Here is a 24976-nt window from a genome sequence, read left to right as displayed (position 1 = left end):
CCTTGAGGGACCAGGAGACCAAAGCTCAGGGCTACAAAATGAAGTCCCAGAGTTAGTGAGTGACACTGGGAGGACCAGAACTCAGACCTTCACCTCTACCAGTCTCTTCTTGGGGGTCTGAACCACACCTTGGGGGCCTTACCACAGGTATGCCTGGCATCTGGTGGGTCCTGCAGGTGAAGAAGAGAGCCTACTGCCCGGGACCTCCATTTCCCCCGCTGGGAATCTGGCAGTGATTCTAAAGAAACCAAGCACTGGGACACCAGTGAATTCTCTTATTCTATTTACTGGCAAAAACCTCAAAAGGGACAAGGCGTTAAATGAACAATTTTTAAAATAGGAAAAAAGAAAAAATCAAGCTTCTAAAAACAAAACAAAACCAAAAAGCCGCACACACACAAACAAACAAACAAAAAAAACCAACCAGAAAACAAAAAAAAAAACCAGCATGGGAAGAGACAAATCTGCCTGACTTACAGACGTAAATGAGACATTCTTTCCAATCCCTGGGCATGAGGGGACCATCTCCTCAATGACAACGTGGAATTGCAGCCCGAGCTGCAGACCTTCTCAGCTCCCCCTCCCCAGAGAACGCTCTCGTCAGAGACAAAAAAGTCTTCATCTGTGTTCATGCTTGGTTACACAGGGTGCACACTTTATAAACTTCATACTCACCTTGAGAAAAGCCATCTGTTGTACAACCAAAGATTTTTCCAAAGCATCCGTCTTAGAATGCTTTCAACACGGACCAACACCAAACCCAGTGTGCAGGTTAAAACCAGGTCACCAATACAATAGGATGGCATGGCCACACACACACACAGTCAAGGGCAGAAACACGTATTTCCGATGGGTTAACAGACTTAAAGACACACAAGCATCATTGAATGAATCTTCAACAGAAGGCGACAGTTCCAAATTTCTAAAATGGGAGGCTTTTAGTTCCGCGCTTTAAGGATCATGTGTGCGCTGGTCTGGTGTCCCCTCGGGGGGCCACGCGACACAAGCTGTCGTCCTTTTAACCTCTACCTCTACCTCCCTCCCGTGTTCCCTACAAAAATTGTGAAGACTCTTAAGAGTAAAGCAAAATTTTAAAAGATGCAACGAGGAAGTGCTTGTTTTGATTTCCCCCAGTCAAGGGGGAGGAGCAAGGTGGAGGGGCAGGGGGCTGTCCAGGAAGGCGGGAGCAGCCTCCTGATCTGCTTCACAGCCTTCTCCCCACTTGGCAAGGAGAGCCTGAGCCCAGCGCCCCGTCAGTGGCTTAGACACCCCGGCACCTCTGTTCTCTGGCCTGGCGCCGGCCACGCCGTTGCAGTCTCCCTCAGAACGGATCTACTTTTGTTCTGATACCAAAAGGTTTCAAAATTACTGATTACTGTCCCTAAAATAGATCCCAGCAAACGGGCTGTCCCACAGGGGTGTTCCTTGTTGTCAGCCTCCATGGGGGCCCACATTTAATGCCGGCCGTTCTGATAAGGAGCCCCCCTCCGCCCACCTTTCCCTTTCCCCGATCTCCAGCTGCTTCATCATATGCCCGGGCGGTGGCTCCTGCTCTGGGAAGCTTGGAGATAAGGCATGTCACTGGCACTGTTAAAATTAGCAGTTTCCATGGCCTCAGTCAGTTTGGTGGAACTTAGGAGACACGGGGCGCCAAGGAATGAACGCCAGCATTGCTGTGAACCTCGTGCGGGCCGTTCCTGAGGCAAAAGAGGCAGCAGGCTGTTTCCCCAGGGATCAAGTCCACCGGTAACAGCCCGACACTACCCTACGGCCAAAGAGCTTCATGGGCCTGAAAGCACCTTCCAAGTGCCAAGACTTTCACGCAGAGCCTTGCAGAGTCGGTCCTCTGTGGGTGGGGGCTTGGTGGTGGTGGTGGAAGAGGGGGGGAATGCAGTCACACTCTCAGCCCGGCCCTACCCCCTCCCTGGGGGCCTGGGCTCTAGGGAGGGGCTTCCTGAGATGCACAGTCCATGGTGTGAAATGGACCATATTCGGTCAAGGAGAACTGCAAATATATTACCGCCTGATGACAGGCAGGGCAGTTTAGAGGGTGGACAAGTTGCTGTGCTCTCTGCTCTGGAGAAGACCCTGTTTGGTCAAGTGCGATACAGGGCACCCCGCCGACTCGGCAGTCCGTGAAGGCAGCCACTCGCCCCCACCCTGAGACACAAACTTGGAAAGAGGAAGATAAAGGGGTGAGAATTTGATCACCTGGAATCAAGGGTCCCACCAGTACTTCCTGAGGAAGTGTGAGCCGGGTGTGTGACAAAGCCTCCTCTGGGGAGATGGGGCCCCTGCTTTCCAAAACTGGCTAAGTTTCATAGCAGCTTCTGGGAGAGCCCAGAGAGCCCCTTCTTCCTCCTCAGGGTGCCCTTCTTTCTGGGTGTCTGTGGGAGGTGAGGATACAGAGCTACCCCAGGGGCTTGGGATGGCATCCCTGGGCACAGGCCAGGCAGAGCCCAGAAACACCAGGAACCCCTTCCTGAGTCAGCCTCCACTCTCCACGGAGAGTCCTCTCTATGGGTGGGGGGACGAGGTCATCCAAGGAGTAGCGGCAGCCCACTGACATTTCAAATACGGTGACTAAGTGAGGAGGACCCTAAGGCCACAGGAAGTGTGTATGCAAAAGCTGCTCATTCCTCTGCATTAGGGATTCCACAAGCGAAGACTAATCATGAATTAGAGGGACAATTCACACAGTGACAGCAGCAAAAAACCAAGCAAATAAATGACTTGAAGGATTTAAGATTCTGAAATTGTTCAGGACTTATGTGGTAATCGAGGTTCATTCCTCCTTCTCAATAACATCTGAAGCGCCCTGGATATATTCGTGATAGGTTGTGGGTAACTCAAAAAGGCCAGGTTATATACTGATGGGAACACAGGCACAAAAGACATAAGGCCCTTTCCTGGGTGGGGGTGGGGGGGTCACCAAGGCTGGGACTCCTTTCAGTCCCTTGTAATCCGCTTCTGCACATGGGCTTCTGCACATGAGTCTGGCTGCAGGGACACGCTTTCGTGAGATTAATAACATGTGGCAAGCATCAGAAACATGGAGTCTCACAGACAAGGTACAGGCAGAGAGAATCACAGTTCAATCCAAAAGCAACACAGAGAAGGGATGTCAGAGTCCACACACATGCAGAGAAGCCGCAGGGCGCAGCTGGGGGACGCGCGGAGCTGCCCCACCCAAGGCAGCAATGGACTGTGCAACACACATCTGACTGCTTACCCACTAAGGACACCAAGAACCAGGTTAAGGACGAAAAATGAGCCAAGGATGATCAGACTAACAAAATACACCCATGGCCATTCCCATCCTATCGCATCATTTACCTGTAAAAATGTAAGGAGACCAGTTATCAGTTATCCATTTACTAAAGAGCAGAGTCCCAGGGGCAGCTGCCAGACCACTCAGGGCTTTGAGGGAACACTTCTGCTCTGAGGACAGGGACCCACCCAGGACCTTTCCTTTTTGTCTTCGGGTAAGGACAAGTGCTGCTGCTGGAGTCGGCCAGGACCAGCTCGTTTAGCCTACTGTTTCGTACCAATTAATCTGCATATTGGGATCCAGACCAATAAAGCAATTATAAATGTATCTCATTTTAGGACAGACAAAAAGGGCAAGCAATGAAATCTATTTAAATCCCAAGCAACAGCGCTGATTAGTTTCTGGTCGATAACCGTTCCACAGCTTTCTTTCAGTCAAGGCTGGTGAGGTTCCAGGAAGCATCTCGGTTCGGGAAGCCTCGGCAGGAGAGAAAGCATCTCAGGGGACACAGGACGTGTCCGGCACCCACCAGGTCGCCCCCACCTAGCAAAACCTGTGTGGTCTTGGCAAATGCCCTTAGGACTCCGCTTTCAAGATGAAAGAGGTGTAGCTTACCCGCTCAATACACCAAGTACAAGATTTAGTACGAAAAATGACCCAAAGATGACGAGACTGACAAAATACACCCAGGGCAATTCAAATCCCATAGCATCATTCATCTGCAAGAAATAAGATGGTCTCATAGGAGTGGGTTAAAAAGAGGATCTAATAAAGAGAGACGGTCACGTTAGAGACAGCATTCTATACATTGAATTAAACATTTGCTTAGATTTGGATCAGAGACAACAGTAGCCAAGGCACATTCATTATATAGTCCCAACACACACACACACACACACACACACACACACACACACACATATACACGCACGCACACACACGTGCACACACGCCCAGGTAGAGTCATCAAAGCTTTCAGGGCAAATAATAGCAGACTTTGACATAGGCATGGAAATCAGCTGGGATCTGGCTCTTTCTCACTGGAAACAGTCTTGGATCATGGATTTTCAGAACAGATCTTGGTCGAGCTCTTCTAAGCTAGTGCTTAGCTGGGAAGTATTTCCTAGTCTACCCAAGTTGTTAGAACTTTCTGCTTTAAAAATTTGTGATGGTGGAAAAGTCTTAGAGAGTCTGAGAGACAAACTTATAACACCTGACTCTATAAATTCTTTTCCTTAAAAAAAGAAAAAAAATCCTAAAATAATAAATTTCTATTGGGAGTCAGCCTATCCCAAGAAACCTAACCCACCTAAAAGCTAGATTATCTACCTTCAGTGAGGGCATGCACGGCTCAATGAACACAAAGAGGAAAGTGTTCAGAAGTCGACTAGCTGACATATACTCAAAGATGCTTTGGGGAATGAGATTTTTGCCAACTGCACCCAAGGAAGGACAGGAAAAAGAAAGACGTGCTTATCCCCCACACCTACCTTTGACATAGACAACCCACCCTAGGAGAGCTGGCTTTAGCTGTGAGCTGACCGGGATGAGGTGAAAGAGGGCTAGTCCGGAGAAAACCTGTGCCACTACTTCTGAAACAATCTTGAGTATCCCAGTCAGAGGTGGACTCCGTGGCAGACCCTCATCAGGGAGGTTTGGTCATGAATAGCTCTCATGCAGGAGCAAACAGGTGCTTCAAGGTTCATGGCTGGAGATGGAACTTTCCAGCAGCACAGGTCTGTGTTAAATTAGGCAAACACTTCTCCCAGGAAGGAGGTGTTCAGGACCAGTCCAGGGACAGAATGAAAGACCGCAGGCCTGACGTTGCTGAGCACCCAGAATCTTGCCCAACAGAACTGTATGTGGTCTGTGAGAGTCATGGTTCTTGCCTTGCAGGTGCAAACCCCTTCGACCTTGAAGCATGGGATTTTCTCCCATTTTACCTGTCTCCTGATTTTAGCTTTAGCTTTGCAGAATGAAGTGTATGCGTTTCACTATGTTTGCCTCATGCAGAAGCCAAACAGGAAAAGAGAACATTTAAAAAAAAAAAAGAAAAAGAAAAAAAGACCCAACATCTGTTGCTGAAGTCTAGGGAGAGGGCATTAAATCCCTTATGAAACACCTGTTTGGCCACATGAAAATTGATGTGCTTAATAGAACTCCTATCAGTCTGCACATCTCACATTGGCAATTAGAGTAATGAATGAGCCCGGGCCGTGGCTGCAATTGTTGATCTAATTCAGCTGGATAAACTAATTTCAGCAGGAAGGCAGAGGGTAATTCTTCCAAAGCCACGACACCGCTAAACTTATTTTAAAAAGCCGTGTGTGGAGCAGAAGAACCAGGCTGCCCGGCGTGGTGGCCGGAGCCCCACCTGGAGTCCGGACCTTCCACGGAGACCTCCCTGAGCCTGTTTCCTCTGGGTTGGAGCAGTGCAGGCAAAAGGGGAGAGCATGCTTGCGGGGCGAGGGAAGGAAGGGCAAAGTCCGGGACTCTCATCAGGAGACCTCCCTCTTGTACACCTCGGGCGCTGGAGGCCCGCCCTGGGAGGGCTGGCGCCAGCTGTCGGCTGGCTGGGATGAGGTGAAAGAGGGCTGGTCAGCGGCCAGGCCTACTGCTTTACCCATGCTCAGTCAGATCTCTGTTTGCTGTTCCAGCGAATGTTCTAGGAACGGCGGTCTGTTACACTTAGGAGGGCACTTTTTTTTTAATTAAAGAAGCTTTTAACATCTTACGAGTAGGTGTTGGGCAGACTTGCATTTACTTGGAGCAGAAATACCAACTGGAATGACAGCTGGGGGCTGGAGGGAAGGCCAGGGAAGGTGGTCTCGAACTCTCCAGAAGGTGGGGGAAGACAAACAAAACTGAAGCTCCAAGGGCCAGTCTTTCTCCAAAACTCAATCTTCTCAACCCACGTCTCTTCTCAAGAGGCTAGCATTTCTCGGTCCTTACCATGTACACAGGACGAGTCAGAACTAGCAAGCTATTCCCCAAAATACACAAACAACAATAGAGACTCTGCTGGAGGTTTTGTCTGCACAGGTTTATCAACAAAGGAAAACTCAGCATGAGCTGAAGGATTTCAGTTTAGACTCATTCTTAAAAGATTCACATCAAAGTCATCATATGGGGTCACCTGATGCCTAGAAAACAAGATTCTTTTTTAGTTTATGTTTTTCCCTTCATTTCAAAGGCTGAGATGCACAATCTTATCTCCAATTAAAGACCAACCTAAGGCGTTTTTTCCCCCTAAGTGGTGAAAACACTACTGGGAACCTGGTATACTGGTGGTGGCTCCCCTTAAGGAAGGAATAAGAGAAAGGGATGCCCTCAGCCAACAAGAGAGGAATTACCCAGGTGGTCAGTTTGACCATGAGAACTTCCTGCTGGAGTCTGGCAGCCCGCCCCTCCAGAGGTGTGTTCTCGGAGGAAAGAGCTTGGTGCAAAAGCAAAAGGTCATGGGTGATTTACATATGGTAGCACTCTCCTAAAACCACCCTCTTTTAATTTCCTACCGTTAAAAAAATTTCCTCTGAATTGAAGAATTGGATCATGGAGTCTAACTGTGCATCCTGCAGACAAGAAAATTAAAGCCCAGAGAGCTGTGATGACCTACCCAAGGTCACGCACTCAGCCCTATCCAGCCTTCATGCTCTTCCCCTGCCCTACACCCTGCTGCCTCCGTAGACAACAAATAAGTGTGGGTCAGATGACAGTGTAATTATGCTTATGGAGTGCTTATAAAAGAGTTGTAGAAGGACCTCTTCCCCCCACCAGAAATGGTTAATCCCACTCCCACATATCCAAAGTGTTCTAAGTATGTCTTCCTGCATATTAGACCCACCCGCCTTTTTCTCAAGACCCAGCCGTCTCTTTGCAAGAAATTCTTGAGAGTCAGGCATTAGTGAGCTTGAGAACACTGACTGACTGAATGTAATCTTGACAAGATGGGAAGTAATCCCTGGCAAAGACTCTGTCAGCCATATACAAACACCTAAAGGATTGAGAAACTCACTCTCAATCAATATCTACAAACTAATCTCCTTAGTTCTCTCTCAAGATGTTCCCTTTATATTCTAGTTGTACAAAAAATTGATATTTTGGGGCACCTGGGTGGCTCAGTCATTAAGCGTCCCCCTTCAGCTCAGGTCATGACCCCACGGTCCTAGGACTGAGCCCTGCATTGGGCTCCCTGCTCAGTGTGAAGTCTGCTTCTCCCTCTCTCACTCCTCCTCTTTGTGTTCCCTCTCTTGCTGTGTCTCTGTCAAATAAATTTGTCAAATAAATCTTAAAAAAAATTGATATCCAAACATGGCCCCTCTACACTGAGGCAAGGGGATTGTACCAGGAAGAGCAGGAATAACCAGTGTTTGCTGAGCACCTGCTCTGTGCCAGGAACTACGCTGGTCAAGGGAGGTCTGTTCTGGAACACAGCTGTGTATCTTCCACCTGACCATGGCCCATTAAATATTAAGAATGTTTGGTGTCTTGGCTCTTGTCTATCTCCCTGATGAGTTAAATGTAATCAACACATAATTAAAAACAACCTGATGTGTTTCAGAGGATAAGATCTTTGTGAACGGTATGGGAGATCACTCAGCTGCCCTCTTGCGTTCTAGAATGATTCACAAACCTCTGACATTGGAGACCCCCAAGGAAAGAGTGCTGGGTTCCATTCTGGAGGAGGGGTCACCAAACTATGACCTGTGAGCCAATCCTAGCCCATCACCTGCCTTTGCACAGCCCTTGAGCTAAAAATAGCTCTTTCATTTTTGAATAGTTGGGAGGGGAATCAAAAGACTCTTTTAAGACACATAAATGTTCTACAAAGTTCAAAGTTCAGTGTCCAGAAATGAAATTTTAATTGAACAGAGCCACAACCATTTGTTTATGTGTTATCTGTACCCGCTTCTGAGTCACATGGGGAGACAGAAGGCAGAACGGTGTCATTGTTACAAATATATTATGGTCTGCAAGGCCAAATATAGTTACTATCTGGCCCCTTATAGGTCTATAGATCCCTGTTCTAGATCAAGAACCCAAGTCCCTAGCTATAGGATCCTAGGGATAGTGGTTTCTCTACACAAAATCCCAGGCTTTCTAAGAAAGGGATATAGACTGGGATAATGTTGATAAATTTCTTGAGAATCTCCATCAGAATAAAGATGCCCTGTAATTCACCCAGAATATAATTATTATATTGTCAAATTATTAACTCTGTGATTGTCGTATTAACACTAGAGATAATAATGATACAATCCTAGGTGATACTTAAATGTTCTGAGGAAAAAGCAATGAGAACTTTTGTTTCTGGGTGCATGGAGTTTTCTCTCCTTTAATCACATACCCACAGTTCTTGCTTGCTTGACAACAGGAAAATTGTCGTGTGAGAACCCATGGGCCAGAATTAACAAAGTATAAAATTGTGTATTAGTCAGGCACGTTCGATCAGCAGTGGACAATTCACTCTGACAACAGAGAGAACAGCAGAGCTGAGAGGAGTCACAGATTTTTTTTTTAAATCAAAATATTGTTTCTGTCCCATTTGGTGGGGAGGGGGCAGAGCTCAAAGTTTGTGCTATTTGGAGGAATCTTTTCTATGTATCAGAAACTTCCAGGCAAGAGTGGGATTGAGACCTCAAGTAATCTAACTAGGATTTGCATCTTTGAAGATAATGCTGACAATGAACCCTTTATCTAATTTGAAGGTCGCCTTGCCATGGCCATGATCCTAGCTCATCCGATACAATTTCCCTCCTCCTTCCTCTTTATGAAAGGCATTATCTTATGGATATAAAAAACAGACATGCACACCCACATACATACAGACACACACACACGCTTTCTTTCACAGGACGGTGAGAAAAAGGAAGGGAAGAGAGAGAAACGAGATACATGTTGGTGATACTCAAAACTTTCTACACAACTAAACTAACGCTGTGGGGAAGCAAATAAAAACATACCTTCTTTGCCTAACAGTGACTATATAAGAACTTCTACAACCCTGGAAGCATAGTGCACACTGGGGAAGGGAAGCGAAAACCTATTTATAACCATCATGCGTCAGGTTCTCTGAAGTTGTAAAGGAAGATGGAACCCCATTTATGGTCTAAAATTTAGATACTGCCAGAAGCTACTGCTCAGTTTCTAACTAAAGACTGCCCATTCAAGAAGTACTTTATTACTAATTGCCTTTTAACAAGTCATTATTGGGATCCTGATTAATCCCATTTGAACTTGGGTTTAGGCTCAAAATCTGCATGTCAGCTGTTTTCCCCCATAATCTGTGCAATGGAAATTACTTTCTAAGCTTCTGTGAGCTTTTTCAAATTCTACCAAATAAATGAGAAAACAAACAAACTCAGCTCTGGGAAATAGTTGTTAAAATACTACAGTTCTTCATTTACAGCAAACCCTTCTGGCTCTGTCAGGAACAAGAAGACCCAGACCTCAGCCATAGAAAGGGCATCTGTTTTCATAGCTGGTTGGATGGGTCCACCAGCCCTGGAAATCCTATGTGCCTTTCCCACCCTCTCTGCCAGACTTCTAGAGCTCCAAAGAGAAAGGAAGAGAGAGGTAGGGGCTCTCGCTGGGCTGATTTAGGGAAATGCTGAAGATGCAAAAGGGAAATAATTATAATAAGGGAAAAATCCATTTTGACCTGAAAGTTATACTAAGTTCATGGAAAGCCTAAAAGGGATCCAATTTACTTTCCCTATCTTCTGTTTAGGATCTGGCAGAGAACCTACCTTTATGTTTAAAAAAAATGAAAAAACAAAACTCATGGAAGTCCAGGAGCCTCTTAACCTGGAAAATAACCCCTGGCTCTCTAAGAGTTTAATCTAGAACAGCCCTGACTTTGGGAGTTCCTCGAAAGCTAGGACTCGTGGGCATACTCTGCAGCAAGTCCCCAGGCAGTACTGGGGAGTGAGGCAGCCAACATTACACAGTGGCTTTCTGGAATAGAAACTAGGGCCCTGAGGAAGAAAGAGGAGTTTCACTGAGTGAGGAGAGGGTCTGCTTCCCTTCCCAAGAAAGGACTGCCAGGGTTTCTTTTCACTCTAACGAATGGAACACTCTTATCCAAAAAAAGAACATTCCACACACACTGTCCTCCAGCTGCTTACCCAGTAGAGCACGTCTGTCCAGCCCTCCATGGTGATGCATTGAAACACGGTGAGCATGGCAAAGGCAAAGTTATCAAAGTTGGTGATGCCTCCGTTTGGGCCAACCCAGCCACTCCTACACTCCGTGCCATTGGCGGCACACTGGCGTCCATTCCCTGAGAACGCACACGGAGCTGGGTCCTCTTCAGCTAGGATATCTGCAAATAGAGTACGTGGGAGTCACCACTCCAGACATGAACACCAGGGAACCCAAAGTCAGGGGAAGCTGAGTGCCCTTGCAGAGCCTGGAACACCTGCCTCCCAGCTCTGCTATGCTATGCCTCCCCCCCGACCCTCAAGGTCCACTTCAAAGACCCCCGCCCCCGTGGCATATGCTCTCGAGTCCATGGCTCTCTCTTCTGCCCTGACCCTATAGAACAATGGTGGTGATTCCATTCATGTTCTACTACTGGGGACATCTCATCTCATTTGCCAGGATGCATTACATAGGAAATCAGAATAGAAAAGGAGATAAAACTCCTGATTTACTCTGAACACAATTCACGCTGAAAACTAGCTGGTTCTTACTGGTTTTACTGGTATATTTGGCTTCCACCCCCCTCCCTCCCATTTTGTTTTAGATTTTCCCAAAACCAAAGAAGTTATTTTGGGAAGAAAAATTAACTTTTTTTTTTTTTTAAAGGTAAGTTGCTACCGTTTTCCTTACTCACCCGTGTCAGCAAAAAAACATGTTTTGTGCATTTTTCCAATAAAAAGTTCCAATCCTATAATAGCATAGATTATGATTACAAATAATACCAAAAGGGCTATGTGAAGGAGGGGAACCATGGCTTTTATAATGGAGTTCAGGACAACTTGTAAACCTAGGAGAGAGAGAAATAAGTCTGTGAGTCATGGAGATGCTTCAAGGATACATACACACACATATACACACAAAGATCTACATGTACACGCACATATATAAATATACATAAAATTCCTAATGCCTTGATGCCTGCTCCACGTAACACACAGTAGTAAAATTCAAAGAAATATTTAACATTAAATTAACATTAAACCTGGATGTGAGATAAGATAAAAAGGAACCTAAAAGACCATCTAATCCAACTGCGTCCCTCAACAGATGGAAAGACCAAGGCTCAGAGAGCGATTGGACTGGCCAAGGTCAAGGTCACATGATTCATTCACATGTTCACTCCTCCATTCAACCAAGTTCCTTGAACAGCTGCTACGTGGAAAGTAGAAAGTTCAGCGCTTTGGGGAGTATGACGAGGTGTTACATAAAGTGCCTTCTCTCAAAGAGGGTATGTTCGAGAAGGTAAATTGCGTGTAATTCTGATTTACACACAAATGGCCCTAGGGCAGCACACAGACGCTATAGTTGAACAGGGAAAATTAAAGAGGGGTGGACGAAAGACATCAATTCTGATAAGAAAGAGGACTGGGCAGCAGCTCCCTCTCGCCAAGGCCTCAAGGTGGAAGAAGATGGATTTGCACAGGTGGGCCTGGGAGAGGGGCCACTCCAGCCAGAGGCAAGAGTACCAGAAGCACGGAGGTGAGCTAGGCACTGCAGACCGGGTGCCCATGAGCCTTGGTTGGTGGTCACACGGTGCAGAGAAGATCAGGAAAGAAAAGCAGATTGCAGGAAGGTAGCTCTGGGTATTAAATTCGGATTACAAGGCTGGACTTGAGTCCCATCAGCAAAACCCCGTGCCTAACCCAAACAAGCCTGTACGAAGGAGGCTCCCCCTGGAACAAGGGAGGGAAGAGAGACAAGAGCCGCTCTGTACCAGGCCAGTCTGATCACGGGCCCAGCATCAAGAGGGAGGTGTCACGCAGCTGGGATGTAGACTTGAGAGCCAAGGTTGGAGCACGGACACCCAGAAGTCCTGTAAAGAGCAACACTCAGGGCCATAGGGAGGGATGTTAGGAGTAAGACCATGCAGAGAGGGTCGGCGAGGCAACACTGAGGTGAGAAGCAGGTGGGCAGAGGCTGCAGATCGAGGGTCGCAAACAAACCGGAACCCGCAGCGCGGCCAGGCTTCCGGACTCCTGGTGGAGCATCCATGCTCTTCCCCCAGCCGGGGAGCGCAGCTGCGGCTCTGCGCTGTTCCTGCTCTCCCGTTCTTCCCCGACTTCCCTTCTCACTCCCTGCCATCTCTCCTCCTTCACACCACTCTTCTACAGTATCTTCTCATTCCCCCAACACATACTCAAAGAAGGAAGGCGTGTGAGCAGCGAGACACTAGGAGTAAGAAAGAAGTCAGAGCACACCGAGCCGAGAGAATAGTCATTGACTACAGTGACGAGAGTCGACGGTGATGGCAAGCTCATGGAAAGAGAGGGAGGCGGTGGGGAGGGAAAACCGGGAAGAGGTTTCAGACTCAGGAAGAGCCCGTCTTTTCCAAGACCCTCATTACTACCCAAATCCTACGTATCACCTTCAGATATTTAAACGTTCAATTGGTTTTAGGGGAAAAAAAAAAGAAAAAGAAAAAGATTCCAAGGATGTTTTTTGACATTTTCCCCTTTTGTATCAGGCATTAGAGGAAAAGAAGTAACTGCTCTAATGTACTCTAATGTTTTGGTTTTGTGTTTCAAGACAAGGATGGGCCATTCAAAAATCCCCATTTGGTGATTTCTCTTCTAGTATTCATTCTAAATTCTTTGGAAATTCCATGGTAGTGCGCTGTGTGTTTCATGAACATGTTCCTTCATTCATTGTATCTACTGTATTTCAGATTGGCCAAATTTATGAGCCAACGGGGTGTATCTTAATGTGGAGGTGTAGACTTTCCTGACATTAGGCTCCTTGGTGCGTTTTCAGCGTGGACAGTAGAGCTCCAGGGACTCTAGCTCCGGAGATGGTGGTGTGGAAGGGAAAGACAACTAGGCCAGGAACCAGGACAGCGTGTGTCTATCCTCACTCGGCCAGCCACTGGCTGTGAGAATCTGCACCAGCTGCTAGCCCTCCACAGCCCTTGGCTTCCTCGTCTAAGAGATGATGCCCACGGAAGGTCTGTAGGGTTCTTTCCCATCTGATGGTCCAGGACTCCGGGACATATTCATCATCTGAGTGTGGGTGGTTAAGAACTCCACAAACGTCTGGGGCACTCTCTTTTACGATACACAGTTACCTCCCAACGAATGAATATGTATTCACAGACCCGCCCAGAATCGTGTCTTCTACGGAAGTCTGAATGCTCTGGGGAAGGCACAAGACGATTCCCAGGTTTAAGTGTAAACTGTCACACCTTCCCTGGCATTTTTAACAATTTCAGCGTTCTTAGTAATACATCACTAGACCCCAGTTGCCAACCAGCACGGAAAACATCATGACCCAGAACCCCTGGCCCAGTTGGGGCTGATGAGAGACGTGGGTGTTCTCTACGAGGGGAATTAATAATAACTGTGGGCTGAAAAGTCCTCAACTGGACTCAGGTCCCTATTTCTCCCTGCTGACCTCTGGGAACGTGTGATGCGAGAGAGCTCCATCACGGTACAAGGGAGAAAAGGAAGAAATTGGTTTAAAACCTGTTCTGGGGGCGCCTGGGTGGCTCAGTGGGGTAAGCCTCTGTCTTCGGCTCAGGTCATGATCTCTAGATCTCTCCTGGGATCAAGCCCCGCATCGGGCTCTCTGCTCAGCGGGGAGCCTGCTTCCCCACCCAGAAGTAAAACCAAGTGATCTCTGTCAAATAAATAAAATCTTAATTTAAAAAAAAAAAAAAAAAAACCCGTCCCGAAGAGCACCCTAACCTAGCCATTTCGAGAAAACCTCACGCAACAGGGAAGCCATTGCAATGATCTGTGAGTTCAGGAAGCTTCCCCGACCAGACCTGCACGTACGAAGCCATAGTACCCGCTCATCCCTTACAACAGGCGCTGCAAACAGGCTGTCCTTTGCTCTTGGGAGGGGGGGGGGGACAAAGGCTGTCGTGGTTACTTTGACATTAGATTAGGCTGTAACAATTAAATCTGATAGAACAGGCTTGCGCGTTGGACTTCGCATTTCATCATGTTCCACATAACAAAACCAGTCATTTCCAAGGTATTTCTATTTTTCTCAATTGCTTCCAGACAGCTCTGTGGTTTTGACTTGTGCTGATCTTTTTCAATGAAAATAAATGAACCATCTGGAAAAACAAGTACACATAAAACACCACTTCCTACATTTTAAAATGTTAAATTTGGAAACCTTTTTTTTTTTTTTCCAGAGAATTTTTGGTGTGTCCCGAGTGCCAACAGGTTTAATAAAATTTCATGAAGAACTCCTGGAGAGGCGAAAATAACATGATCTGTGCTCTTTTGATGGCTTTATGAGTCGTGAAAACAGGCACACCCTATGGTCCCGTATCCTTCCTCCAGCTGGAGGAGGCAGCTGTCACCACAGCCCTTGGAGAGGTGCTAAGATTTCTACCCTCAAGTCCCCACCAGGGCTGTCCCATCAGGGACAGAGGCCAGTGAAGCACACTCCATGGTCCTTAGGGGAACAGAAGCACCTTAAAGCTACAGGCCAGAGCACAGACAGCTTCTGTCCCAGCTTGGGCAGCACTCAACCTGGCCCAGATGTCTGAAGCAAAAAGCAAACTAGGGTCTGGCACACAGAAGTATCACAGCCTCGTGGAGGAAAACAGCATCCCTCACCATGAAGGGCCACCTCTATGCTTCAGACCTCGTGCTGTGGGGGCTCTTGCGCATCATCTCGTTCGGTCCTCCAAACCACATGCAAGCAGGTCCAACCCTCCCCTAACATGCAGGGAGGACCCGGAAGCATCCACCTCTTCCCCCAGAGCCAGACATGCTAAGCAGATGTTCCAAGAGTCCAGCCCCCTGTTGCTGCTCACGCTGAAGAAAGCCAGTCTGTTGGGAGCCCTCCAACCCCCTCACTTGGTGTCTCTGCATAAGCCACCACTTTCAGAGAGGCCGGCCTGGGAGCAGGAGGCGGTGGTGGCCGCGAGGTGTCCAAGAAGGGAAAGTAGCTTGGAATCAGGAGGCCTGGCCTCAAGGCCTTGTGTCACCGCTCGCTCAGTGTCTCTGTAAGAGGAGATTCTCCCACAAAATCGGGAAGACGACAATCACTCCTAGCGCCTTCTCAGGGCCCTCACGGGGTCCAAAGGGACCACACAAGCAGAAGCGTGCTATGAGCCGTGAAGTCCTCCGGGGTCGTCTGGGTGGCCCTTGGCAACTCACCTGACAGCCCTCCGCTCCCGGATCCTGAGCCCCACCCAGAAGTAAAACCAAGTCAACCAACTCCTGGCTTTAGGAAACAAGACGTGCTTACTGGGCACTCCTGATACTAGTCGAAGTGGTCGTAACACCCGAAAGGCGCGGAGGGCTTTGACGTCGAAGCCTCCTGACTTGCCACTGGAGTGGTTACCGCCTTCTGTTTCTTTGGTTAATTGTTCCAGAATTACACTAAACAATCTGAAAAAAAAAAAAAAGAAGAAAGGAAGAAACATTAGAGGCTGTCACCCAGGGAAGGAACCCAGGAGGATAATAGTAGTTATTTCTGCACAAGGACTGGGGCTTGTGGGGCTGCTGCCTATGCAAAGGGGAAGCAGGGCAAAGGTACAAATCAGGCTGTGAATCCCAAAAGCCACCCCCTACCTCTGACATGACCAAGGACAAGGACCGATCTCAGCTGTTTTCCTGCCAACAGATTATCCCTGAGCAAGTCTGGTCCCAGTGAAGAGGAGACTCACCAGGGAGCCAATCACCATAGGTGGATTCCCTGGAACAGAAGTCGCCAGGAAAACCAACATGGCGGCCACCTTCTATACACACATTTGCTATGTGCCGAACACTTTACATGGACCATCCCAGTCCTTAGAAAGTATGATGCAGTAGAGATTCTTATTATCTACATGTGAGGAAACACACTTGATGAGAACAAGTAACTTGCTCACGGTCACACTATTAGTGTAGAACTAATGTATGAATCCAGATGGGTTGGCCCTCTCAGGATCCAGGTCCCATGAGAGCAGGGACTTTTAGTCTGTGTAGTTCATTTGCTGTTTAGTCTGTTCAAGCCTAGTGCCTAGAACTCAACACAGAAGATGCTCGAGAAATATCTGAGGAGTAAATCAATGGGTGAGTGAACATTGACTTCAAAGTCTCAAATCTTAATCAAGATTTCTCTCTCTCTCTCACACACACACACACACACACACACACACACACACACCCCTCTACCCACACAGGGATGTTCAAGGAATGATATAAATCACAGATACTGAGGAGTTCTGCAAAGGCCAAAAGCAGTAACCCAAGGTAAGGGATTAATATCATCATTTTCTCTTTTGAAATGTGTCTAATATTGTATCTGGCAGCCACGACACATTTTTTCCTACTCTCCAAAGGTTTTTTGGATAAAGCTATTTTCAGACAATCTGCTCACTTGACAGTTACTTTTGCTCTTTCAAATAAACATTTACTCTTTGGAATTATTGCTTGTTTTTCAGAATAAATCTAAATTTGCCCATTTCAAATAGAATCAACTCTGGCCAATCAGATTGTGGGGATGACTGGCCCAGCAACAAAGAAAAGGTTTCTGAAGTTTAATTAGGAGCTGAAGCAGAAACTCTGCCCTCACTGGCATTCCTCTGGACCGCCAAGACACGAAGTCCATAAAATACAGGGTGGTCTGATTACAGTCCTGATCAGGCATAGTCCTATCATTCTGGGGCCCTTAAAGACCAGCCATGTGTTTTAACAACACTCTAGCAATTAGCAGTGAACCTAGGTGGGGGCAGAGGGGGTGGCACCCGCGGGGAGGGATAAATCAAACCTCTATCCTTTCCGACCTTCAGATGGTGGGCTCTCTCTAGTTATGACTGGGGAAACAGATCAAATTTATGACCGGTTTCTCTCATTAGAATCGTTTTTTTTTTTTTTTTTTTTTTTTTTAATTACTGTAAACCCCTGCAGCAAGGCTCCAGTTAAAAGTCTCCCCTCCAAAACAAGTTCATAGCTTCACAAAAACAAAGAACAAGGAAGAAAGAAAAACCTCAAACTCTTCTGAAATGTGGCAGCCACAGGAATTTTCATCCCAAAGGGTTAGGAAAGTAATTTATGCAGGTGGTGAATGAAGATCACTTTCAAGTGTCTGTGTTTTACAGTGCGCACTTCATGGTCCTTTTACCCCTTTGTTCTTCAGCAATGCCCTTGAAAACAGGTGAATGATGTCTCTCTCCCATTACAGAGGAACCTGAGCCAGAGAGGGAAGCTGGTGGCCTTCTCCAGATAGCCAGGGGTGGAAGGGGCTGGGGCTGGCTTCCATTCCTTAGGCTTCCATTCCTAAGAGTTAGGAGGCTTTAGGAAAGTTCCTCTCCTCCTCTAGGCCTCAGTTTCCCCCTCTGTAAAAGGAGAGAACTGGATGAAAGGATCCAGAGCCCTGCCCTTCCCAGTCTAATATTCTGTGATTCTACTCCCTTCACCACTCAGGCCCACCACCCCCAACAAGAAAAAGGACCACACACCTGGAGAGTTCAGGACATGAAGAGAAAGTGTTTGATCCTAGAATGTTATAAAGTTTACCCCAATGCAGAGGAAAAAGGCAAGGAGCTACTTGAACGGACTCAAGTTGGAAGCCCTAGCATGAGCGCCCCATGTTCTTCTTCACAAAAGTTGAAGTGGTGAGCCTGAAATGTATGTTGACTGAAACATTAAGTGAGTGGAGTAAACTTTCCTATGCAGGGAACACCATCAGCTCTGGTAGACACATTGAGTCCTCATGTGGTCACACTATTACCGTTAACATTTCAGAAGTATCAGTTACTTCCTTAATGTCTCTGTTATTGGGAATCTTGACAAAAGCAATAGGTCACAGTTGGCTTGGAATGGAAAATCCACTGGATTGAGATACAGCCTGCAGTTGGAAACTTTAGTGAGTAGAAATTTGATTCACATGAAGGCCTAATAACTTTTCTTTTTTACATTTTTCTTCCGCTCTTTGACTATAATTTAGTGCATATTTTGGATTAAAAAAATAATCTTCTCAAGTTCTTCATATTTAATGAGAAAGGCCAATGAGTCCATTCCTATTTTTGTTTCCTAGGTGATTTTTTCACTTTTTAAGTCAACCTTATTACAGCTCAACTTATATATGATAAAATATTATCTATTTAAAATGTACAATGAGAGGCATTTTAACAAATGTAGAAGTCCAAGTGCAAACACCACAGTCAAGATCGAGAACATTTGCACCATCTCCCAGTTCTTTAAGAGCTCTGTGCAATTATCTCCCTCTCGGCTCAGCCTTTGGTATCCACTGATTGGATGTCTATCACTATGGGTTGTTTTTTTTCCTTTTCCAGAATCTTTAACAAATGAAATCATACAACACAAGTTCTTCTTTTAACTTCTTTTGCTCACCACATTTTTGAGACTTCTCAAAGTTGTTACATCTATCCACAGTTCATTTCTTTTTATTGTTGGGATATTCCATTGTATGAATATACCACAATGAATCTATCCATTCACCTGTTAGGTGATATCGGGGTCATTTCCAGTTTTTCTCCATTATGAATAAACTCTCTGTGAGCATGTGTTTTCATTTATCTTGGTAAGTAACTAAGAGTAATATGGTCCTGTGGTTAGAGTATGATTAACATGGTAAGAAGCTGGCAAACTCTTCCAAAGTGACTACACCATTTTCTGTTTCTACAAGCAGTGTATGAGAGTTCCAGTTGCTCCATATCTTGGCTAAGATTTAGTACTGTCAGTCTTTCCATATTTAGTAATGCTAGTGGGTATGTAGTATATCACTGGGATTTTAATTTTCACTTCTCTAATTTCTAATGATGTTGAACATCTTTTCAGGTGCCTGTTAACCATTTACATATCCTCTTTTGTGAAGATCTGTTCGAATCTTTTGTCCATTTATATACTAGGTTGTCTTCTTACTAAGGGGTAATAAGAATTCTTCATATATTCTGAATACAAGTCCTTTGTCATTTATCTGTATTGTGAATATTTTTCCTAACCTGTGCCTTAATTTTTTATTTTCTTTACACTATCTTTTGAAGAAAAATTTTAAATTTTGGTAAGCTCCAAAATTTCAATTATTTCTTTTATGGCTGGTGCTTTTTGGATCCTTAAAAAACAAACAAACAAACAAACAAACAAAAAAACACAGCTCTGCCTTTCCCAAGATCATAAAGCTCTTCCCCTAGACATTATATAGTTCCAGCTTTCACACAAAGGTCTATGATCCATTTTAAGGCAATATTTGTGTATATTATAAGGTAAGAATAAAGATCATCTTTTTTTTTCATATGGATAAATAGTTGTTCCAGTACAATTTGTTAAAAATGGACTACAATTTAGTACTACAACTTATAATTCAACCCACTGAAACAAATTCAACCCACTTAAAACAAGGCAACTTTGTCTAAAATAAATTGATTATATACATATAGGTCTAGTTCTAGAATCCCTAATTATGTTCCATTGTTATTTAAGTCTACTTCTTATGCCAACATCATACAGTAGTCTTGACTACTGTAGCTTTATAGTAAGCCTTAAGATCAGGCTCCAGCTTTGTTCTTAAATATTTCTTCAGCTAATCTACAGCCTAATTTCCATATAAGTTTTTTTTTTTTAAGATTTTATTTATTTGACAGAGATCACAAGTAGGCGGCAGGGGGGAGCAGGCACCCTGCTGAGCAGAGAGCCCGATGCAGGGCTCCATCCCAGAACCCTGAGATCATGACCTGAGCTGAAGGCAGAGGCATTAACCCACTGAGCCAGCCAGGTGCCCTCCATATAAGTTTTTGAATAAACTGTCAATCTCTAGAGCAATCTTCCTGGGATTTAGATTAGGATTCAATCTATAGCTCAGTTTGAGAACAACTGATATCCTAAGAATAACTGAGCCGTCCAATCCATGAACATGGTACATCATTCCATTTACTTAGGTATTCTTTAATTGCTCTCAGCAAAGTTTAGTCATTTGTGGTGTGCTATTTATCTTTAAATATTTATGCTTTTTGATGCTATAGTAAATAATGTCTTTAAAATTTCATTTCATTTCCCAATTGTTCATGACTAGCATATAGAAATTCACATGTTCTAGCACTGATCTTCTATCCAGAAACATTGCTAAATTCATTCAGAATTCATAATTTTGATGACTTTAATACTCTTAAATTCACTAAAACTTATTTTATGACCCAGAATAGTTCTTGGTCAATGCTACATGTATGTGCATGCGAAAAGAATGTGCTGGTCCCGAGTGTTCTAAAAATACCAATTAAGTCAAGTTAGGCGGTATTGGTCAAATACCCTATATACTTGGTGATTTTCTTTCTAGATGTTCTATCAATACTCATGAGAGAAGTATTGAAATGTACAACTACAATAATAGATTTGAATAAGAATAATAGATTCTTTTCTTCAGTTCTTTCCAGGTTTGCTTGGTGTATTTTGAAGCTTGGTGTATTCTGAAGTTCTGTATTTTAATTATATATATTATATATAATATATATAATGTATATTAATTATATTTTATATATTATATATAAATAATTATATATAATTATAATTACATATTTGATATGAAAATTACATAATTAATATATATTATGTATATAATTATATATCATATGTTAAATGTATTATTATATTAGATAATTGTATATTATAATTATACAATTATATAATTAATATATAATATTATATAATTATTACATCTTCTTCATGAAAGAATTCTTTCATCACTAGGAAATATTTATATCTTTGATAATATTCCTTGTTCTGAACTCTACTTTTTTGGACTAATATTGCCACTCTACCTTTCTTTAGATTAGTTTTCACATGGTATATATTTTTTCCTGCCTTTTTACTTTCAAATTCTTTGTGTCTTTATAAGTTAGGTTTCTTGTAGCTACTATAGAGTTGGGTCTGGGTTTTTAATGTGTAAAATCTGATAAACTCCCTATTCTAATAAAGATTTAGGTGGGCTTATATCTATTATCTTGCTGTTTGTTTTCTCTTTGCCCTGTCCATTGTTCCTTTTTTCTACATCCCTTTTTAAAATTACTGAGCATTTAAAAATTCTATTTAATCTCCAACACAGGCTTATTAACTATCCTCTTTATTTTTCTAGTGCCTCCTCTATGGCAAATATTAGCAAAAGTCTTCTGTGGACTGTCAGATAGTAACTATTTTAGGACTTGTAGGCCATAGGGTCACTGTCACAACTATTCAGTGACATCCTAACACCAAATAGCCACAAACATGAGTGAGTGTGACTGGTTTCTGATAAAATTATCTTCCCAAGCAGACAGGAAAATATTTTGTCAAAGTGAAAAATAAAAAAAGATAATAAACCATATTTGGTCTATGGGCTGAGATGTGCTGGCCTGTGCTCTAGGGTTTACATCATCATATCTAACTTATTACCATCTACTTTCAAATAATATTTTATCATATTTGCCACCAGCTGTACAAGCTCTTTTCAATAGTATATAGCTATTTCCTTCTTTTTGTCCTTTGTGCTATTATTGTCACGTATTATACATTCATAGAAGCTATGAAAAATACATTGTTACTACTTGGGCTTGGGCTTTAAATAATCAATTATTTTTAAGAAGATTTTAAAATGAGGGAAAAAATGTTTTTATATTTACCCATTCATTTACCCTTCCTGGAATTCTTTTTTTTTTTTTTTTAATTTCATTTTCCTTCAGTATGGAGAAATGTTTTTAACATTGGTTGAGGTACAGGTTTACTGGAGGTGAATCCTCAGCTTTGGTTTGTCTGAGAAAGTCTTTTTACTTCAATTATGAAAGCGATTTTCACTAAGTAAGAATTCTAGGTTGACATTTTCTCTAGCACTTTAAAGATCTCTCTCTACTGTCTTCTGGCTTCTGTAATGCTGATGAAAAGTCCAGGAATGTCTTTTTCTCTGCTTATTTTTCAGATTTTCTCTTTATCCTTGGTTTTGAGCAATTTCATGATGATTATGGTGTATTTTGATGTAGGTTTCTCCATGTTGACTTTGCTTGAGCTTTGTTGAGCTCTAAATCTGTGAATCTGTATTGCTCATCACATTAAGAAAATATGGAGTCATTTCTTCGAATATTTTTTTCTGACTCCCCTCTATCCCCTCTCTTCTGGGAATCCCAAATATATGTATGTTAGGCCACTTGATATTACCTTGCCGATCACCAAGGTGGTGTTCAGTGTTTCTCCATCATTATTCTTTATGTTACTGCTAGGTCTTCAAGTTCCTTAATTTTTTTTTTTCTTCTGTTGTGTCTAATTTCCTATTAAGCCAGTCCAGGAAAATTTTTCAACTCTCAAAGTCCCATGTGGTTCTTTCTTATATTGTCCCTTCTTTTCTCACTGTGGTCATATTTTCCCAAAATAGCTATTTTTAAGTCTTTTAAAGTAATTATCTACTAATTCCACCATCTCTGTCATTTCTAGGTCTGTCTCTATAGCTGGAATTTCCTCCTACTTATGGGCCATATGTCTTAATTAATGGCTATAAGATTTGACTGGATGCTGGACACTTGTTAAGTGTCTGGATTTTGTTTTATTCCTTTAAAAAGTGTTGAGTTGTTTTGTTTGTTTGTTTGTTTTGTCAGGCAGTTTGCTTTTCATATCATTTTGCTCCTTTTCAAACATTGTTAGCATGGGATTCACACGATCTTTACTTTCTAGCAGGAGTTGACAAAACAGATAGTAAATAGTTCATGTTTTGTGGACCTCAACTACTCAACTATGTAAACAAATGCATGTGACCATGTTACAGTACAACTTTATTTACAAAAATTTGTGGCAGGCTAAATTTGGCCCATTGGCCATAGTTTACCAACCCTTACCCTAGAGTTAGTTTAGCCCTACTACTTACTAATGGCCCTTCTGGGGTCTCTACTGATAGTCCAGGCCTTTCCATTCTGGTTGGTCATAACTCAAACATCTCTCAGACCTAGGGGACTTGTAATTATTGTTCAGCCAATAGTCTCCAGCTCTCTTTTTCTTTTCTCCTAGTAGTAGTATTTGACTAGCTTCATGGATTATTACCCCCTGTAAGGATAGATTATTCTTCAGGCAAAGTTCAAGAGGACCCCAAGGCATATTTATGGAGCTCTTTCTCTGACAAGCGCCCCCTCCCTCCTATCCCATGCCTGTCAAATTTCAACCCCCATTGGCCTTCCCAGACTCTTGTCTCATTCTTCTCAGTGCAGTGAGACCACCACCCTCTGTTTGGGTCCCTGTCTTTGCATTCTACTAGAGTCTGAAAAATAGCTCAAGGTAGAAAGCTGAGGTGATTGTAGGGTAAGGACAAAAGAAATGGAGCTAAGCATCTCCATCCTGTAGCTGACCACAAAGTCTAGGCTCAGGAGAGGCACATCAAGATTGTTCCAGAACCAAGAGACCTGCAAGACTCCTGCTTGCCATTCCATATTAGATGTCAGCAAATACAGGATATGGTACATACCTACTACCTGTTCATTTCAGCTGCACTACCTTTGCACTAATGCCTTAGGTGCCATGCCCTATGATGGTTTTTACAAAAGCGGACTTTTCCCCCTTGAGTCTAATTATTTCACTGGGCCATTTTGGATCCCATTTGAATTTCCTTAGGTTTGAAAGGGCAGGTTCAAAATTGATCCCACTCTAACATCCAGCTATATTAGTCTCCCATGAAAATCTACAGGATACATGATTTTTAAAAAGTAAGAAAAATTACGTTGCTCAACTTCAAAAGGAAGTTGACCAAAGTTATGGAGATGAACACAAAGAGATTAACAACCTCTCTCTGTAGGACCACATACAAGTTCAGGAGCAACACACTTTACAGTTGGGTAACGAAGACTCAGCAAAGGGATAGATCGTCTTTCCTTATGTGGGTCTTTGGTCCAAAGACCCAAAATTCCTCTGATGCAGATTCATTCTTTTTCTCTCACTGGCAAAATTTCCATGTGTGGCAGGACCAGAATCACACAACACAGCCCACTGTTTTTTGTTTTATGTTTTTTGAAACACTCTTCTATAACTCAACTGTTGGTCTCTCCTTCCTGTGACACAATTTCTGGAGAATGCCTGCTTCTCTGCATTTTCTGATTTATTTCATTTCATGCCAGATACCTGACATTATTCAGACACTTGCTTTTTTATTTAAAATGGGACAGTAGCATGCCAAAGTTTTTCCCATAAGTCAGCAAAAAAATTAATAGCTTTGCTCAGGGCTGTTAAATAGCAGAGTACCTTGCTGCTCTGAAGGGTTTATTACTATTTTACTGGTTTTGGGTTTTTTGTTTGTTTGTTTGTTTTTTATTTACCAGGTGCTAAGTGTTAAGAGTTCTACTCATTTGACTCTAGCCACCAGCAGGGTTGGCCTATTTGTGAAAACCCAAGTCCTCTGGAAAATGACCCCTCTTACCTTGGGAGCTTCAACCTCCTTCTACAAGTGTTACTGGAAAGGAAGTAAAAGCAATGAGGGGATTCGAATCCAGAGACTGATAGCAGCATTGCTCATCTTCAAAACCCTCCTGAAAGTTTTGGCCTCAAGTGCTGAGCAACGATGTCCCCTTAAGACACTGTGGCTTTCCATTATTCCCTGCCT

The 24976-nt window shown here is 43.8% G+C and overlaps 1 protein-coding gene across 19 annotated transcripts in view; it reads right to left on the bottom strand.

Moving 5' to 3' along the window:
- The window catches only part of CACNA1D (calcium voltage-gated channel subunit alpha1 D), a 297449-nt gene that overhangs the window by 130615 nt on the left and 141858 nt on the right, over positions 1 to 24976 (bottom strand). For 13 of the 19 annotated variants that reach the window (XM_059161194.1, XM_059161193.1, XM_059161195.1 and 10 more), the window contains exons 5-8: positions 15680 to 15822; positions 11109 to 11261; positions 10399 to 10595; positions 3233 to 3336 (exon numbers count right to left, since the gene is read on the bottom strand). In XM_059161194.1, the coding sequence (XP_059017177.1) occupies positions 3233 to 3336; positions 10399 to 10595; positions 11109 to 11261; positions 15680 to 15822 (597 nt within the window). Of the gene's footprint in view, positions 1 to 3232; positions 3337 to 3886; positions 3991 to 10398; positions 10596 to 11108; positions 11262 to 15679; positions 15823 to 24976 lie in introns of all 19 variants that reach the window. The other 6 variants (XM_059161179.1, XM_059161186.1, XM_059161184.1 and 3 more) reach the window with 1 other exon arrangement.

Source organism: Mustela lutreola, chromosome 2 (genome assembly GCF_030435805.1).
Source record: "Mustela lutreola isolate mMusLut2 chromosome 2, mMusLut2.pri, whole genome shotgun sequence".
Taxonomy (NCBI): Eukaryota; Metazoa; Chordata; class Mammalia; order Carnivora; family Mustelidae; genus Mustela; species Mustela lutreola.
This window is presented reverse-complemented; position numbering and strand designations above follow the sequence as displayed.